The following is a 17,520-nucleotide window of genomic DNA, read 5'->3' on the forward strand; positions in this document are numbered from 1 at the left end:
TCAACCTGAATCGGAACAAAGAGTTCAGCTTAAAGACAAAGTTCGTGTTTTTCATCTTCACATATTTTAAAAGTGTTCAGAGCTGAAGAAGAAAGTTTGGAAAAAGTTCAAACATGTGTAGCCCCATCACTCAGCAATACTTTAACAAAATGGTAACCTACGGAGTCGTGATGGGGGGGATTGGGTTCGTTGAGCTATGGTAGCTCCCAATCGGGTTACCTATTTAAATCTAAAGAGTTACAACGTCACAGAACTCACAGTAGACAAGTACGTCTTCCTAAAAAGTATGACACCAGACAACCATTTAAACTGAACACAGTTTCAGGTTTAATAAAATAAAGAGTTGACCCTCAAAACAAACAAAAATATTGGTCAATATATCTGGTTTTTATACTCTTCCTCTTAAACGGGAAAAAAAAATATGAACCTTGAGTAAATGTAAATTTCACAACTTAACTGAACATTCATAAACTGGTTTTAAAAGTTCGTTTCAAAAGTTTGTTTCAAACACAGATATTGCAATACTTCACCACGTCATGAAAAATAACAAACTGGGCCCATACTCACTCACTCATTCACACAGTCAGTTATTACCCCCGGGGGAAAAAACCTCGTTGCAGGCCTGAAAAAAAAATCACCGACTTCCTTAGCCTTCCGTGCAAAGCCTTCCTGCGTTCTCCGTGCAGCTTTAGCCGTTGCTCCGCCCTTCCACAGCACCTGTCGTCCGTCGCGGGGAAAATCCAACGTCCTCAGCGCTGCAGCTCCGCTCCGTGGACTCCGGTTCACGCTCAAGTGAGAAACTCCAAAACGGGAAACTTTCCGTCACCTTTTCTGTCACGGGAAACCACTCTCAAGTTTTCCTCCTGACTTTGGCCTGCAGAAAGTTTATTTTTTCCCGTCTTCTTCTCCACCTCCCCGTGTGCTTCCACGTCCAGACCTTTTTCCTTTTCTCTTTTTTCTTCGATCCTCTCCTCAGCCAATCAGCTTAGTCCAATCAAAACCAAAGAACACTCCACAGAACACTCCGCATTTCTTCAAAATAAGATATAGTCCTGTGAACTGACGCTGATGAAGTTACATAATCCAAAACAAATCAATAAACAACAATAACATTGTTATTTACAGTAAACCCATAATCAACATCATTCAATAAACAACAATAACCTTGTTATTTACACTTAACCCATTTCCTTCTGGTTAAATCTGTGTCATCTTCTAGACTTATTCAAACATATTCCTTTTAGTAACTTTGTAATATCAATATTAATAATAATATTGATCATTTATGGGATTAATTTGTTTAATCCTCCTCTTTTTTCTTCTCGGGGCTACACTCACCCCCTTCTAAAATGTTTGATGTCCCTATCAAACAGTTAGGTCCAGCTAACCTAAACACAGTTTAGAGTGTAAGCTGACAGATGTTAACACAGTAGGAACACAATGCCATCGGATGGCACCACGAGGTGTTACAAGGATGAGTTCTTGAGTCTCCATAAGTTCCACTGCCAACCAGCACTCCACAACTTAAAATCGTCACAGGCTGGTTGGAAGGTTGACCTAGTACATCGTAACTAAGTCTAACAACTGGTTTTTTGAGCCTCTTGGAGCGTTCTACAGCCACCTCCTCTCTTCCCACTGGAAGGTCGCTACTCCCCTGGTCTTCCCCATCTAACCCAAGGTCAGGGCCTAGACAAACATCAGAAATGTCCGGAGTGGCTGGGAATAACTCAGCTTCATCCAAATTCTCCTTGGATGAGGTCGTAGGCATCTCTTGGCTGGCAGGAGTGCGGTCTTTTGACAACAACTCCGGTTGTCTAAAGAACTCTCCTAACGTTACTGGATGGGTTAATGTGGTGGTTACCTCCTCAACCTCAGAATCTGAGGAAGATAGTGCATCATCATTGACTGGCTGTACTGGTTTCTGAGACAACTTCAGCCTACCTCTTGTGACTGGTCTTTGCACAGAGTCTGTTTCATCCTCAACAGGCAGCCGGACTAGGCTACCAATAGGTAGCAAATGGTTGCGGTGTACCGTTTTTTCCACCCCCAGTCCCCTCTCTGGTTTCACTCTGTAGACTGGCAAGTGTGGTAACCTCTCAATAACAATGTATGGCATTGTCTTCCATTTCTCCTTTAGTTTGTGTTTACCTGTGAGACCAAAGTTTCTAAGCAACACCCGGTCTCCTTTCTCCAAGGTCTGCTCTTTAACATGCTTGTCATGGGCTTGCTTGTTTCTCTGCTGTTTTTTGTCTGCTGCTTCTGTAGCTAGATCGTAGGCCTGCTGCAGATCTGTTCTCAGTTTGGTAACATACTGAGTGTAAGTTAAACCCTGCCCCCTTTCCTCAGGCACCCCAAAACAGATATCGACTGGCAGTCGAGCTTCCCTCCCAAACATCAAACGGTATGGAGAGTACCCCGTGGTTTCATTTTGGGTGCAATTGTAGGCATGCACCAACTGACTGACATGTCGACTCCACTGTCGCCTATGCTTCAACTCCAGGGTACCCAACATTGACAACAGTGTACGATTAAATCTCTCAGGTTGAGGGTCACCTTGAGGATGGTATGGTGATGTTCTGGACTTACGAATCCCCAGCATTTTAAGCAGATCTTTAATCAGCTTGCTTTCGAAATCCCGTCCCTGGTCGGAATGGATTCGTGCAGGAAGTCCATAATGGACAAAGTACCGGTCCCAGAGAATCTTAGCTACCGTGGATGCCCGCTGGTCTTTGGCTGGGAATGCTTGCGCATACCGCGTGAAATGATCTGTCACCACCAAGATATTAGCATATCCCTGCGAATCAGGCTCAAGGGACAGAAAATCAATACACACCAAATCCAATGGCCCCTTGCTAGTAATCTGTTTCAACGGTGCTGCTCTCTGTGGTAGAGCTTTGCGTGTGATACACCTCCCACATGTCTTTACATATTGTTCCACCTCTGCTCCCATCTTCGGCCAGTAAAACCTATTTCGGATAAGCTCAACTGTTTTGTCTACCCCCAGATGGCCTGACTCATCATGTATGGACTTAAGCACTCTGGCAACATGCTCTTTGGGTAAGACTAGCTGATGTACTTCTGTGCCGAGTGGTTTCTCCACTTTTCTGTACAGCAATCCATCAACCAACACCAACTTACTAGCCTCCCGTTGCAACAACAATGCTCCTGAGTTAGTGCATTTTTCTGTGAGAAAAGCTTGTCCATCACAGAGTGACTTTTTCACGGGCGCAATCATTGGGTCTTCATCTTGAGCCTTCATCAGGTCTGCTCTGCTTAGCTGAACCAAAGAACCCAGGTCTAGCCTGGTAGGAAAAGCATAGCATTCTGGGATGGCTTGAGGGGAAACCCCTAATGACTCTGCATAGCTGGTACCCTCTCCCATGGTCCTCTCATATTTAATCTGTTTACAGAGAGCTCTAACATTGTCGGGTGACATGGTTTGCCACTCATTCTCAGTCTCCACAACAGGATTGCGAGACAGCGAGTCAGCATCAATGTTACTGGACCCTGGTCGGTACTGAAGAGTGAAATTGTATGTGGAAAGAGCGGCGAGCCACCGGTGACCCGTCGCATTTAGTTTTGCTGTGGTAAGAACATAGGTGAGCGGATTGTTGTCAGTCCTCACCACAAACTGTGCCCCGTACAAGTAATCGTGGAATTTATCCACCACCGCCCATTTCAAAGCCAGAAATTCGAGCTGGTGCACCGGGTAATTCCGTTCAGCCGAACTGAGCTTCCGACTAGCAAAAGCCACTGGTCTCAACCCTTCAGGGTGCTCCTGGTTTAATACAGCCCCCAAACCATGAAAACTGGCATCCACGTGCAGGACATACGGCTTGGAGGGATCAGCAAATGCCAAGACCGGCGCATTTGTTAAGCACTGCAGAATCTGCTGAAAAGCCTCTGTACAAGATTCATCCCACCTTTCCCCAAAAGGTTCATTAACCTTATGATAAAACTTCACCGGTGTTTTCCCAGATTTGTTTTTTTTCTGGGTTGGCGGGTAACCTTTACACAACTCTGTCAGTGGCCGGACAACGATGGAGTAGCCTTTAATGAAGCGACGGTAATACCCACAGAATCCTAAAAAGGACTGCAATGAAGGGAGATCAGTGGGCTGCTTCCATTTAGCCACAGCTTCCACCTTGGCTGGATCTGTGGAAATGCCCTTTTCAGAGACAACATGTCCCACATAGGTGACTTGGGGACGACAAAATTGACATTTGTCTAGAGACAGCTTAAGGCCAGTCTCTTCCAGACGGTCAATAACTTTGAGAAGCCTTTGTTCATGTTCCTCCAGGGTTTTGCCAAATACAATCAAATCATCCAGATACACAATGACTTCCAGCATGTGCATATCTCCTACTGCTTTTTCCATTAGTCGCTGGAATGTTGAAGGAGCTCCAGTGATCCCTTGGGGCATTCTTTCAAATTGATAAAACCCAAGGGGACATATGAAAGCAGTCTTTTCTTTATCATTTTCTGCCATGGGTATTTGGTAATAACCGTTTCGCAAATCAAGCACAGAAAACCACTTGCTTCCGGATAGACAATCCAATGCGTCATCAATCCGTGGCACCGTGTACTGATCGGGTATTGTCCTACGATTCAGCGTTCGGTAGTCCACACACATGCGCAGCTGCCCACTTTTCTTCCGCGCCAAAACAATCGGTGACGCATATGGACTTCTGGATTCCTTTATTATACCTGCCGCCAAAAGCCCTTGCAGGTGGCGGCGCATGTCCTCTAGATCAGCAGGCGCTATGCGACGAGACCGTTCCCTGAATGGGGTTTCATCTTTCAGTCTTATACAATGTTCCACACCTGTAGCTAAACCCACATCCCACTCATCAGTTGAAAAAACATTTGACCGTTCAGACAGCTTCTGTCTTAGCCTTTCTTTCCATTTATTTGGGATCGGTGAGTCACCAAAGTGAAACAAGGCTGGGTTAATCTGGCGGGACGTACTGTTTTTTTCACCCAGGACCTCAGTCACTGTGTCAGCTACACACAGCCGTGCCAGCACGGTGCCTTTTGGAATAGCAGTGTCTTTTAGGGACTCATTGCGTAATAAAACAAGAAATTTGTCTTTATCCAGCTTCTTAGAGAATAATACAGTTGGCTGCACCAACACCCCTGGAGGGAGGGCTGGGGAAGACGCCCGTTCAGTTATTAAAATGGTGTCTCCCACCGCGTACCTCTCTGTGACCTTACAGACAGCTAGATGGTCTTTACCTGCTGGAATGACCAGCGGACCTGGTCCCACCCACCTTACTTCAGCCACAGGGTTGTCACTCACCTCGGCTGGAAGCAGATTTAATGTGTCTTGGGCTTTCAACTTTGGCCCTGTCACACAAATGCTTGTTGTGTTAACATTATGTGAGCTCTCATTTTCACAGTTTGCGGGTGGTGGCCATACTCTGGTTACATTGGTGCCTATCAACATTGGTAGTGTATCTGAGCACCGTGGGTCAGGGCACACTAGGGCCAGCACCTGAATAGGCGTGCCCCTCCCTTTTGTCTTTTCAAAAAACTCCAACTCAACTTGGATGTAGCCCTTAAACGGATAACTACTCTCCGACTCGCTTAGCCCCCAAATGGCTAATCCAGACACTGGATGTAGGGGTACATGTGACAGGTGCTTAGCATACCAACTGTCAAACACCACAGTTACCTGTGAACCACTATCTAGAAGGGCAACGCAAGGAGTGCCATTAACCTTCACCCTAGTGGTAGATTGTGGACCTACTAGTCCTTCTGGCAAACTATTACTATGCACGCTCGCAGCATTTCTTTTAACATGTGCATTGGTGGTACTCCCCTCAGCAGTAGTTTTGGGGCCCCTTTGGTTTGCCTTGCCCTTACGTTGAGCACTGATCAGTTTTTGTATTACCAGGGGATAATTTTCTGGAGCAGAACACTTGCTGGAAAAATGCCCATCTTCCCCACAACGATAACAAAAAAAATCTCTGGACTCTCGCTGTGATGTGGATCTAGGTCGCGAAGGCCCAAAGGAAGTCTCTTGGCTTGGTGGGGTTGCTTCAGCTACTGTAGGCTTGACAGATAACACAGAAACCTGCTTTCGTAATCTAACCACTTCTTTCTTGAGGGCCTGGAGGCCTTTGTCTCCTCCTGATGGCTCAATAATCATCTCTGACACATCAGTGGACGGGAAACATGGCATGGCTGACCTTACAGTGAGCTCATTCACTTGCCTCTTAAGGTTTTCAACCTCGGCATTAAGGTCTTCAACTCCCTTATCTGCTGTTACCGCAGCACTTCTGACATGCACTGATTTGGTGGGGTTCAGTCTACGCCGAGAAGCTTCATGCTCCTCCTCAATGCGTATCTCATTTAACAACTGCACAAAAGTAGGTGGATTGCTTCGTCGCTCTCTTAACCTTAGAGTTAAAATCATCATGTCGGCCCTAGTGGCACCTTTAATGAGCTGGTCAAGACGTGTCCTGTCTTTGACAGCTGGTTGCAGGCCCCCTTTCTGGACCACTTTATTGAGAACCCTCTCCATCCTTCGAAGAAATTCTGAAAGCTTTTCGCCAGACTGCTGTCCCAACATCCTGAATGAAAAGTAGAGTTCTTCCCCAGTTTCTGGTGTGCCGAAAGTGTTTTCCACCACATCAAGATAGTCTTGTGACGTAGCATCAGGGTTATTGAACCTGACCGCTTGCAGGATCTCCAATGCCGGACCCTTTACACTTTCCATTATTCTAATTTTCTTTTCTTTGTCTGGCCGATCATACTCTTCTATCATCAGCCTAGCCTGTTCCAGCCAGTTCTCCAAATGTTCCTCTCCAAGTGGTGTTGGAACCACCCCTGAGAATGTGCGCAACCTCCTAAAAGTACCCGCATCACTGCCTGGCCTCGATGCCAGCTGCAACACATCCCCTACCGCTCTAATGATAGCTTCCGGACTGGATGCTTGAAGGGGGGAGGAGAGATTAAGGTCGGGTGGTTGACTCTGTAACTCATCACTGTCTACCTGGTCGGTACGGTTACTCTCAACCTCAGAATGCCCGAAAATCCTCCAAGGGGACTCACTACCATCGGCCAACACATCCAAGGGGATAGCTTTAGTGTTTACTGGTTCTCTACACTCACATAAAACCGTTAAACGTTGGCTCTTAGGATCAAACATCCTGCCTCTGACTTTCACACGTCCAAGAGCTTTAATGCTCTGCAAGGTTTCTTCAATAACACCAACATCGGTGTCCTCTGGGACATCTTTGACTAAAATGGCATGTATAGGGTCAATACCCTCACCTTTACACCAATGTAATAACTGAGACATTTTATTTGCTTTTAATGATCACTAAGGTAAATGATACCTCTGATGTTTACACACAATGCTTAATTTGAATTTGAATAATAACCCAAACTTGAGTTAAAATAAAACAACCCCAATGTTGAGAAAGTAGACTTGAAGCTATTTCTTTGTGTTGACTTTCTCTGGCCTACTGGTTGTCTGGGTCAGGCAAACTATAACAACTCAAAATTTATCCCAGCGGTGCCTCCATTTATGTAGCCCCATCACTCAGCAATACTTTAACAAAATGGTAACCTACGGAGTCGTGATGGGGGGGATTGGGTTCGTTGAGCTATGGTAGCTCCCAATCGGGTTACCTATTTAAATCTAAAGAGTTACAACGTCACAGAACTCACAGTAGACAAGTACGTCTTCCTAAAAAGTATGACACCAGACAACCATTTAAACTGAACACAGTTTCAGGTTTAATAAAATAAAGAGTTGACCCTCAAAACAAACAAAAATATTGGTCAATATATCTGGTTTTTATACTCTTCCTCTTAAACGGGAAAAAAAAATATGAACCTTGAGTAAATGTAAATTTCACAACTTAACTCACTGAACATTCATAAACTGGTTTTAAAAGTTCGTTTCAAAAGTTTGTTTCAAACACAGATATTGCAATACTTCACCACGTCATGAAAAATAACAAACTGGGCCCATACTCACTCACTCATTCACACAGTCAGTTATTACCCCCGGGGGAAAAAACCTCGTTGCAGGCCTGAAAAAAAAATCACCGACTTCCTTAGCCTTCCGTGCAAAGCCTTCCTGCGTTCTCCGTGCAGCTTTAGCCGTTGCTCCGCCCTTCCACAGCACCTGTCGTCCGTCGCGGGGAAAATCCAACGTCCTCAGCGCTGCAGCTCCGCTCCGTGGACTCCGGTTCACGCTCAAGTGAGAAACTCCAAAACGGGAAACTTTCCGTCACCTTTTCTGTCACGGGAAACCACTCTCAAGTTTTCCTCCTGACTTTGGCCTGCAGAAAGTTTATTTTTTCCCGTCTTCTTCTCCACCTCCCCGCGTGCTTCCACGTCCAGACCTTTTTCCTTTTCTCTTTTTTCTTCGATCCTCTCCTCAGCCAATCAGCTTAGTCCAATCAAAACCAAAGAACACTCCACAGAACACTCCGCATTTCTTCAAAATAAGATATAGTCCTGTGAACTGACGCTGATGAAGTTACATAATCCAAAACAAATCAATAAACAACAATAACATTGTTATTTACAGTAAACCCATAATCAACATCATTCAATAAACAACAATAACCTTGTTATTTACACTTAACCCATTTCCTTCTGGTTAAATCTGTGTCATCTTCTAGACTTATTCAAACATATTCCTTTTAGTAACTTTGTAATATCAATATTAATAATAATATTGATCATTTATGGGATTCATTTGTTTAATCCTCCTCTTTTTTCTTCTCGGGGCTACACTTGTGAAGCAAGAGCAGCGGATGAGACGAGTCCAGCAGAAGCAAAGAGGAACATTTAGGAACATTCAGGACTACATGCAGCTGGTTCAGTGAACAAGTCCAAGAAGTGTGAAAGTCAAACATCAGCTTATGGCTGCATCTAAACCAACTAATCTTTCTGCTCAAACAGCAAAAAAAGTCAATTTCCTCCTAGTGCTTAGCTCTTCCACAAACAGCACTGAATTTCATGGGAGAATTTCAGCACCATGATACTGGAAAGTCTTTATACTAGTTTTCAGGAGATTATCTTCCAGCCCTTCTTTTCTGCAGCCCTTCAAGCCAAAGACTGTCAGCTCCAACAGGTCAAAGCAGAAAGATGAAGGAAGTGATCAAAACAGAGATCTGCGGATCTTTGAAGAGACCAAGCAGCTGCAAGAAGATGCTGCTGCAAATCGGATTCAAAATGTAGACATTTTTGCTCACTGATACATGAATATCATTTCTGCGAGACAAATTAAACTATTGCAGCAACACAGATGCTATAAATTCTATCCAAGCTTTCTCCAACATGAACTCGGACTGAAGATAAAGTCTGACTGAAGAAGTCCAACAATTAAAGATCTTTCTGCTCCATCTGTGTTTGTTTTGAAAATCTCAATCCACCAGATGGAGACATGGAGCAGCAGCAATAAACATTCCATGATCGAGCAACATTTCCATTCAGTCACCTCAACAAAGAAAATACAAACTTCCTGTTTCTTCAATTCAGGAAAAATGAAGCAGATCAAGAAAAACTGACAGTAACAAAACAATGAGGTGAAAAGAATGAAAGATAAGAATTCTTCCTCTCAAAGCTCCAAAAGAGACTTACAGATGATTTTGTTTCACACTGTTGAACAAGTTACATCTAACCTGGAATCCAATCCAGTTCATTTCTGTTCATTTGCATTTTAAAAAGCTCAAATTGATCAAACAACAGCAGAAAAATATCTTGCAGCAATTTTTCATCCACTAATACCTCAAGGTCTCTCTGCTATAAAATTCTATTTTGGTGGTTTCTCTGTTGGAATCCAAGAGTTCCTGACCATTGAATGAGGAAAACATTACTCATCAGGTATCAGTAATGCCTTACACTACTGTGGTTCAGCACAATCACAGATCACACAGATTTGTACTGAGAAGAACAGGAAAGTTTTGGAGTCAGAAATTAAGCATTTGAACTTCAGAGGTATGTGATGGTTTGTGTTTCTGAAAGAAACGCTTTCTTCTGTCTGTGTTCTGGAAAGCTCTAACATGTATCAACAGTCAGCTGATCAACATCCACGTTGATGTTGAAGACCACAGTTTGGCTCCAAGAAATTTAAAAAAACACAACAAACAAGCGCTGATTGTTGTTTACTTAATAAACAATAATCGAACAATGATGAAGCTTTGGAAAGAGTAGAGTGATGTGAGTTTGCAGAGAAAGAAGATTTTCTCCACACATTTAGAAACACATTTGGAAACAAACAGTTAGTGAACAAGTTAGTGAAGGCAAAGTTGAAAAACCAAACTTTAGTTTTCTCAAGATCTGAAGAGGAAGAGTCTCCACTTACCGTGTAAACGCAGCTCCAGCACAGATCAGTAACTCTAAATAAAGAAGACCCGCCTCCATCCACCTGATGGAGGCGGGGCAACAGATGGTGGAGTTTCACCTGCAACTTGAGGCTGAAGAGAAAGGTTTTTTGTCAGATTCTCCTCCTGACACAGAGTGTGACGCTTCCTAAAATCAAACCCAAATCCTGCCTGTTGTCAACCAACTGCACCTACTTTAGCAGTCAGAATATCAGTTATGGACCAGGCGTTTACTGACACTCATGAACATGGTGGACATTAAAAAGGTTGTTAGGAGCTGCAGGATGCTTGTAAACTGGCCTGAAAACGTCAGATGCAGATGGAGGAGGAAACATTACATAAGCACACTAGGAAATCTAGGAGAAGTAACCTAAACCAACCCAAAATGAAGCTGCAGAGAGCAGTGCTGAGAAGAACCTCCAAACAGAACGAATCTGAGAACCAGACATTCAGAGATTTGTTAAACGAAAGACAGAAAACAAGCTCAAAAAGAAACCAGAGACCAATGAAATGTCAAACTGATTTTTATCTTTTATGCACTAATCTGCATACACCAAACTGTGCTGATTTTACTGGGTATTCCTTGTTTATCCATGAATTTTCCTGTCCATTCTGAGGAGATTTTTACTGAAACGTCTGCTCTCACAGGGGCAGCAGTCTAAGCAATAATGACCGTACAGTTCTGTCCCCGGCCACTTCCTCCAGCTCCTCTGAGAGAATCCCGAGGCGTTCACAGGCAGGCCGAGAGACATTGTGTCTCTACACAGACATGGGTCATCCTCAGGATCTCTGGTATGTGAGACAAACTCTTGGGAAGGCGTATACAAAGTCGATCATCGAACCGGTCTTGGTTAGTGCCACATACACTGAGAGATACTCTTGTTTATAAACTTAGCTTATTCACAATTTTAGAAAAATGTGATTTGTTTTCTTTGACACAATAAATCCGCCAATCAAACACAAATGTAAAAATTAAAGCAGATTCAAGTCTGAGTGTAAACAAGCTGCTTAAGGAAGAGATTTTATCAAAGCCAATGGAGAATCTTGGAAACATATTTTCTGGAATTATTGATCAAATCAAAAAACACTGTATTTGTAGAGCACTTTTCTGGCTGATGTAAATCAAAATGCTTATATATATATATATATATATATATATATATATATATATATATATATATATATATATATATATATTTTTATTTTTTATTTTTTTTTTTTTACCAATTTACAAATTAAAAACGAGACTAACCAGAAAAAATATAAAACTCATACTGTTCTTCACTGGTCCTTGTAAGCAAATATGCAGATGAATTCTGTAATTGCTGAAGGTTTGATATCTTTCCTCTGGAAAGACCAGAGAGCAAGGCATTACAATAATCTAATTTTCTAGAAATGAAAGCATGCATTGGCACATCTTAACTGGCAAGTGTCACAAGAACAGTCAGACGGCTGGATCCAAGTGCAGCAGGTTGATTAGCGCAGCTAAAAGTCCACAAAGCCAAATCAGGGTCAGGCAGGCAGGAGTCAATAACAGGCATTAAATCCTCAGAGGAGATGCAGGGTGGTCAAAATTCAGGCAATAGTCGGGGCAGGCGGCAGACAAACAGATTCATGGTCAGAAGGCAGAAGATCAGGTCCAAATACAACGCTCGGTAATGAAGGCAGATTGCCAGAAACAATACTTCGCACTGAGCGTGACTCAGTACAGTGCTTAAGTAGACTGTAGTTGTTGAGTGAATGAAAGTCTGGTGTGATCAGAACTCAGATGATGGTTCCTGCTGGTGGCCAGAGGGGGAGACAGATCTCTGACTTGGGAAAAGCTCCCCTCCTGCTTAACTATTGTAGACATTTTGATGACATATCTTTATTTTCCATAAATGCATTCTTTGTCTGCCTGTCGTTTAGTTGGTGTCAGTATTTGACATTAAGACAGCAGGTAATGCAGGAAAACAGCTGCACTTTATGCGATCATAAATGAACATAGTTTTTAACCTATTTCTTCAAACTAAAAACGTTAAATATACTGGTGCTGCTGTGCTCATGTTTCAGAACAATTTAGATTTAATATTATTTATATACTGGATTATTTTTCTCTGCATCAATTGGTTCAGTTGGTCAAAATGTTTCTAGTGTAAATAAGGACTGACAGTTTTTTATTTCAGACACTTTAAGCTTCTATTCTGAAAAAAACTTGGACTGGATGGATCAAAGGCAAACAGTCGAGCGTTTCAGATGGGGTAGCAATACACAATAAAAATCTGTCAGTGACGCTCTGTTTCACTTCCGAAAAGGCGGAAAGGCCGTTCACGCAGGTGCTGTGAAGTCACGTGCAAGGGGTCTATGCTGCATCATATTAACAAGTCATCAAGACACTTTCTGATGTTTCACATGAATGTCTATGAATGAATCTAACATTAAAAAGCCCCTCTGTAGGAAAAGAGAAGTTAAGGGGTTTAATAGAGGAAGTAAAATAAAGCTAAGATGGAAATACAGTGATTAACAAAGTTAATTAAAAAACCAACTGTAGGCCTTTTAGTTGAGGGCTTTAGAACAGTGACATCTGTTGGAGAAATGAAGCCATAGCAACCTCTAACTGACTTTCAGTCTGCAAAATAAGAATTCATGAACTTCAGTTTGGTCATTATAATGTGCTAACATTTTTGTTTAGTTAATTATCATTAGTTATTATAAAAATTACAGGACTGCTGGCAAAATGGGACAAAAGGATTGTCCCACGTTTGCAGTGTTAATTAATTTGACTTTCATTCTGCCTTCATAATAAAACGTGATCCATGCACTAAATAAATGAACACTTGTGCATAAAAAAAAGTTTCTAAAAACCTGACAAGAATTTTAATTGGAAAACTTGTTTTGTTTACATTTTTATGAATTAAACAAAAACTGATTTCAGTGGACTCAAGACTGATGGAACATGTTTGTGTTCGGATGTGTTCATGTTTGTATGATCCTGAATTGGCTCCCTGGAATGTTCTCCTGCTCTTAGGTATCAAACATCATCACTGCCTGAAAGCGGCTTCATACATCTTAGCACTGGAAGCCCCGCCCTTTCCCTCATAAGCAGCAAAAAGCACTGGATGAAGAAAACCTGATGTAGTTTTCCTTTAATTCTGATGCTATGCAGCAGAGAAACATCAGAAATGCTCAGTGTTTCTTTTCTATCATTACTAGCCTCTTGGTTTGGAAAACTTCAAATTCTTGTTTCAGTCTGATGTTTGAGGTCCAGATTCTAGTAAATGTTCAAGGCAGTTTTGACTTCATAGGATCAACAGAAACCTCAGTTTGTGTGTGTGTGTGTAGCGCCTTCATCTGAAGTCAGTTCCACAGCCCCAAAGACAGAAACAGAAACATTTGGATTCAAATAGATTTTCTTTTGAAATAATTTACATTTACATTTCCCAAAGTAACAATTCAATGGCTAAAATCTTCTGATGGTCTTTGGGTGAAGATCCCAGCAGGTTGTTGTGTTCTTGGTTCAGTTCTTCCTCCTGCAGCAGGGCGCCATCAGTCAGGCGGTGCTGCGACTGTGGGGCGTCAGGTTGATGAGGGAGTTGCTGGCCTGAGCCAGCTCTGTGATGGAAACCCGACCTCTCTGCCTGATGAACTGAGCCACCGAGTCCAGCTCCTCTGGGGTGATAGAGATGAACTTCCCTCTGTCATCCATCACCCCTGCAGCAAAGGTACACTCAGTTACCGTGGAAACACTAATCTTGACGTTTTTTAAATAACTGTATTTACAGTTGTACAAAGGCACATCGTTGAAGTTGCATTGGTAATACAAAATTGATGTTTCAATTCTCACCTCCCCCAACCCATCAGGATAAAAAAAACCTAGAACAATGTGACTAACGCTGTGTCCGAATTCCTTCCCTACTCACTTTATAGTATGTTTGTCATTTTCTAGTGCTTTATGAATCTACAATACGAAAATCGGATGGCCTAGAAATTTCCCAGAGGTATCTGCAAAAAACCAGGGTGCATCGATGCTCACTAGATTGGCGACTATAAACCATAATGCATTGCATTGCGTCTGATCAATTTTTGCAACAAAAAAAAAGTATTTAAATGTATTTTTTTAAACCAACCAATGTTTTTATATTTAGAAGACATTAGATTGATAAATGATCGTCGCAAAACACTAATATCAATAAAATTTTAACTTTGTGAAATCGATGATATCATATTCACCGTTTAAAAAAAACCAGTAGTGAGCATGGTGTCCGAATTGCTTTTAAAATCCAGGGCACTACATTGTCCCGCACCATCTAGTTTTTTAGTACTTAGGGATTAGGGAGGGAATTCAGACATAGCCATAGAGCTATTAAAAATTGCAAACAACTAAAATATCACAACCGTGTTACACAAAATACACAGGAACTATGCTTTAAATGGGACTTTGTTGCCATGTCCATTTTAGTTCCCACTAACAGCCACTAGAGGGCACTGCAGGTGTGTGTATCAGTGATTGTTATTGAAAGCAACATAGAGAAACACTCTGGGATGACAGAGTTGTTCAGAACTTTCACTTCGTTATGACATATATAATTTCTCCTCATTTTTTATGTACTATTTGGCTGCTTCAACTTATATGACTTATAGTGCAGTTAATTTTATAGAGTTAATACGGCTAAACACCTGAGCTCGTGTGTTTACATTTCTTTGACTACTGTAACTCTTTAACTGTCTACGCAATTTAGGTAATTCCAGCAGATTCTGAAGCAGGGAAAAGCAGTCTTGCATCATTAGCAACACTTTAGGTAAGTTTTGTTTTTTATTTAACCCTTTTTCGCCCACTTTTTTCATTTTTTCTTTCTGACTTCTTCTATAGCTCACATTTAGGCATTTATGCAACTTTTTCATCCTAATGATTTTGTAAATTCTGTTTGACTTGAATCTTAAAAGAAAAGTAATCATCTCTTTTCCCAAAGACCCTTCTTCGTTTCCGCTGCAGCTTTCAAACTGAAGTTTCCCTCCTGGCTGCTGTTGTATGTTTTAGTTGTTTTTTTTTTTTAGAACCTTCTCACCTGTCAGAGTTCCTTCAGCCAGGAGGTCCTGCACTCTGCTGATGGCATCCTGAGTCCTCATGCCAAACTGGGAGGCCAGGTCCTCCAGGAGAACTACCTTAGAGTTCTGCAAACAGAGATCAGAGTTTAAGACCTGATCGTACTCAGCAGAGGACGCCTGCTGGTCTCACCTGGATGTAGTTGATGAAGTCCTGCAGCAGGTGGCGTGACTGCAGTGAAATAACAGAGTCAGAGTCCAAAACACGACTCCCAGAGCTCCCAATAAGTAGAGAAAAACACCCCAGTCTGACCTGATCCTCAGAAAGCAGCTCCTCTTCCCCCTGCTCCTCCACCACGAAGGAAGCCTTCAGCTTCAGGTACTCCTCCTCTTCTCGTCGTTCCTGCTCCTCTTTAGCTCGTTTCTCATCTTCCTCCTGATCAAGCAGCATAAAGTTTGAGCCTTTTTTCCTAAGAAAAAAACATTCAGAAGAAGAAAAAAAACCTGTCTGCACCTGCTTCTGCTCCAGCAGACGCTCCCTCTCCTCCTCCTGCCGCCTCTCCTTCTCTCGGACCTCCTGCATCCTCTTGCGCTCCTCCCTCTCCTCCAGCTCCGCCTGCAGAGCAGCATCATCAGTACTCTTTCAGAAGCTATGCAGGAGCATCAGCTCAGTCTTCAGCCTTACCTCTCTCTGGGCCTTCTTGGCCTGCTTCTCCTCCAGCTTCTTCTGCTTCTTGGCTCCTATCTTTGCAGCCGGCTGAGCGCTCAGCTGCTCCTCGTCCTCCTCTTCCTCTGAAACATTCAGCACACGTCATCAAAGCGTCTCCACTATTTCCAAGTGAAAAGAGCCGATGCTGCCGTTTTACCCGACTCCTCTCTCTGGGCTCTCCTGTGAGCCATCTCAGCAGCCAGGTTTCTCCTCCTGCGAGGCATTCCGGCTCCACGCTCCGCCGCCACCACCCGAGGAGGAGGCCCTCCTGCTCGCGCCACACCCCTCTGCTGCTCGTCATCAGCTGAGAAAAAGACATAACACAATGTGTCAGGATGGGAATTATTCTAAATATTAGTTTTCTGTTAAAGTCCCACTCCAATTATTTTTGTATTTATTGTAAAAGAGTTCCCAGTGGTTTATTAATTATAATAATTATGCTGTTCTAACTTTAACACTTATTTAAGAAAATTATGTTGTTTTCTAGGATACTTTCTGCAGGAGTTTATTGGAAATTTGTCCGAGTTGTGGGCGGGAATGTTGAAGGGGAGTAAACCCACCTTCACTTCCCATTATCCTCATTATCATTAGTTTACACACTCTCCCATTAGCTTACAGACCCTCACAGCTCCAACCTATAATTGATGGTGCAATAAAGATGGCGAGCGACATTCGAGCTATCCAGCCGTCTGTTAGGAAATACCGTTAAGAAAGAATGGTGTGGAATAAAACTGTTGTTCAATGTATGTGGAAACAAAAATGATTTGACCTGAGCGTAAAAAACATCAAAGACCTGAAACTTTAGACTTGATTTTAACTTAAAACAAACAAATACTTCAACTGTGTAAACACCAGCAAATGCTGGCTGATTATTTTTAAATACTATTTTATCTTAAGCAGATGTTTGATTTTCTTCAATTGTCTGTGGAGAATTCGTAAAAATGAAGTCCCTGAACGCACCACGAAGTTTAAAGCAGAGCAAGAGCTGACGTAATCTCTCTCTTCTGGTGTTTTCTTCAAAGCTTTATGTCTAAATATTAATTTATAGTTAAATGTATTTTTAAACCGAGTTAAAAAAAAATAACGAATGTGTCCAGAAAACATCGGATAACATGTCGTTGTTGTTAGCCGCTGAGTTCGGTACCTTGCTGAGTTTTCCGCTGCACTTTCAACGCAAACACGATCAGCGCCGCGAGGATGGCGGCAGAGATGACGTACAAAAACACGTCCATGCTGTCCACAACTTTAAAGGTGGGTTGTCCGTTTCTTTTACAGCCTTGATCACAGCTAGCTGCTAACCATCAAACACACGTAGCTTCCTTTCTTCTTCTTCTTCTTCACTTCTCTTGTTGTGGCTTTGAACTGCAACAAGCTCATTGTTGCCTCCATGTGGCAATAATGAGTTTTTTTTTCTGAAATTATTAGATTTTTCTCTTTGTC

General features: G+C 42.4%; 1 protein-coding gene across 1 annotated transcript; it reads right to left on the minus strand.

Annotated features, from left to right (window-relative positions):
- Positions 1–13,720: 13,720 nt before the first annotated feature.
- On the minus strand, positions 13,721–17,430 carry ddrgk1 (DDRGK domain containing 1). Its single transcript, XM_004066465.3, has 8 exons — positions 17,225–17,430; positions 16,238–16,384; positions 16,057–16,163; positions 15,886–15,987; positions 15,685–15,807; positions 15,565–15,603; positions 15,395–15,500; positions 13,721–14,039 (listed from the first exon to the last, which is right to left on the minus strand). The coding sequence occupies exons 1-8, from the start codon at positions 17,310–17,312 to the stop codon at positions 13,879–13,881; spliced, it is 873 nt and encodes a 290-aa protein (XP_004066513.1). The 5' UTR covers positions 17,313–17,430; the 3' UTR covers positions 13,721–13,878.
- Positions 17,431–17,520: the final 90 nt, after the last annotated feature.

This window comes from Oryzias latipes, chromosome 2 (genome assembly GCF_002234675.1).
Source record: "Oryzias latipes chromosome 2, ASM223467v1".
Taxonomy (NCBI): Eukaryota; Metazoa; Chordata; class Actinopteri; order Beloniformes; family Adrianichthyidae; genus Oryzias; species Oryzias latipes.

What these genes read in the sequence shown, in the direction of transcription:
- ddrgk1 (XM_004066465.3), bottom strand. Translation starts at nt 17,312, where the DNA reads ATGGACGTGTTTTTGTACGTCATCTCTGCCGCCATCCTCGCGGCGCTG. An exon ending in CCAAGAAGGCCCAGAGAGAG is followed by an intron (nt 15,988 to 16,056) that starts GTAAGGCTGAAG and finishes GCTGCTCTGCAG; the next exon opens with GCGGAGCTGGAGGAGAGGGA. An exon ending in AGCTGCTTTCTGAGGATCAG is followed by an intron (nt 15,604 to 15,684) that starts GTCAGACTGGGG and finishes ATTTCACTGCAG; the next exon opens with TCACGCCACCTGCTGCAGGA.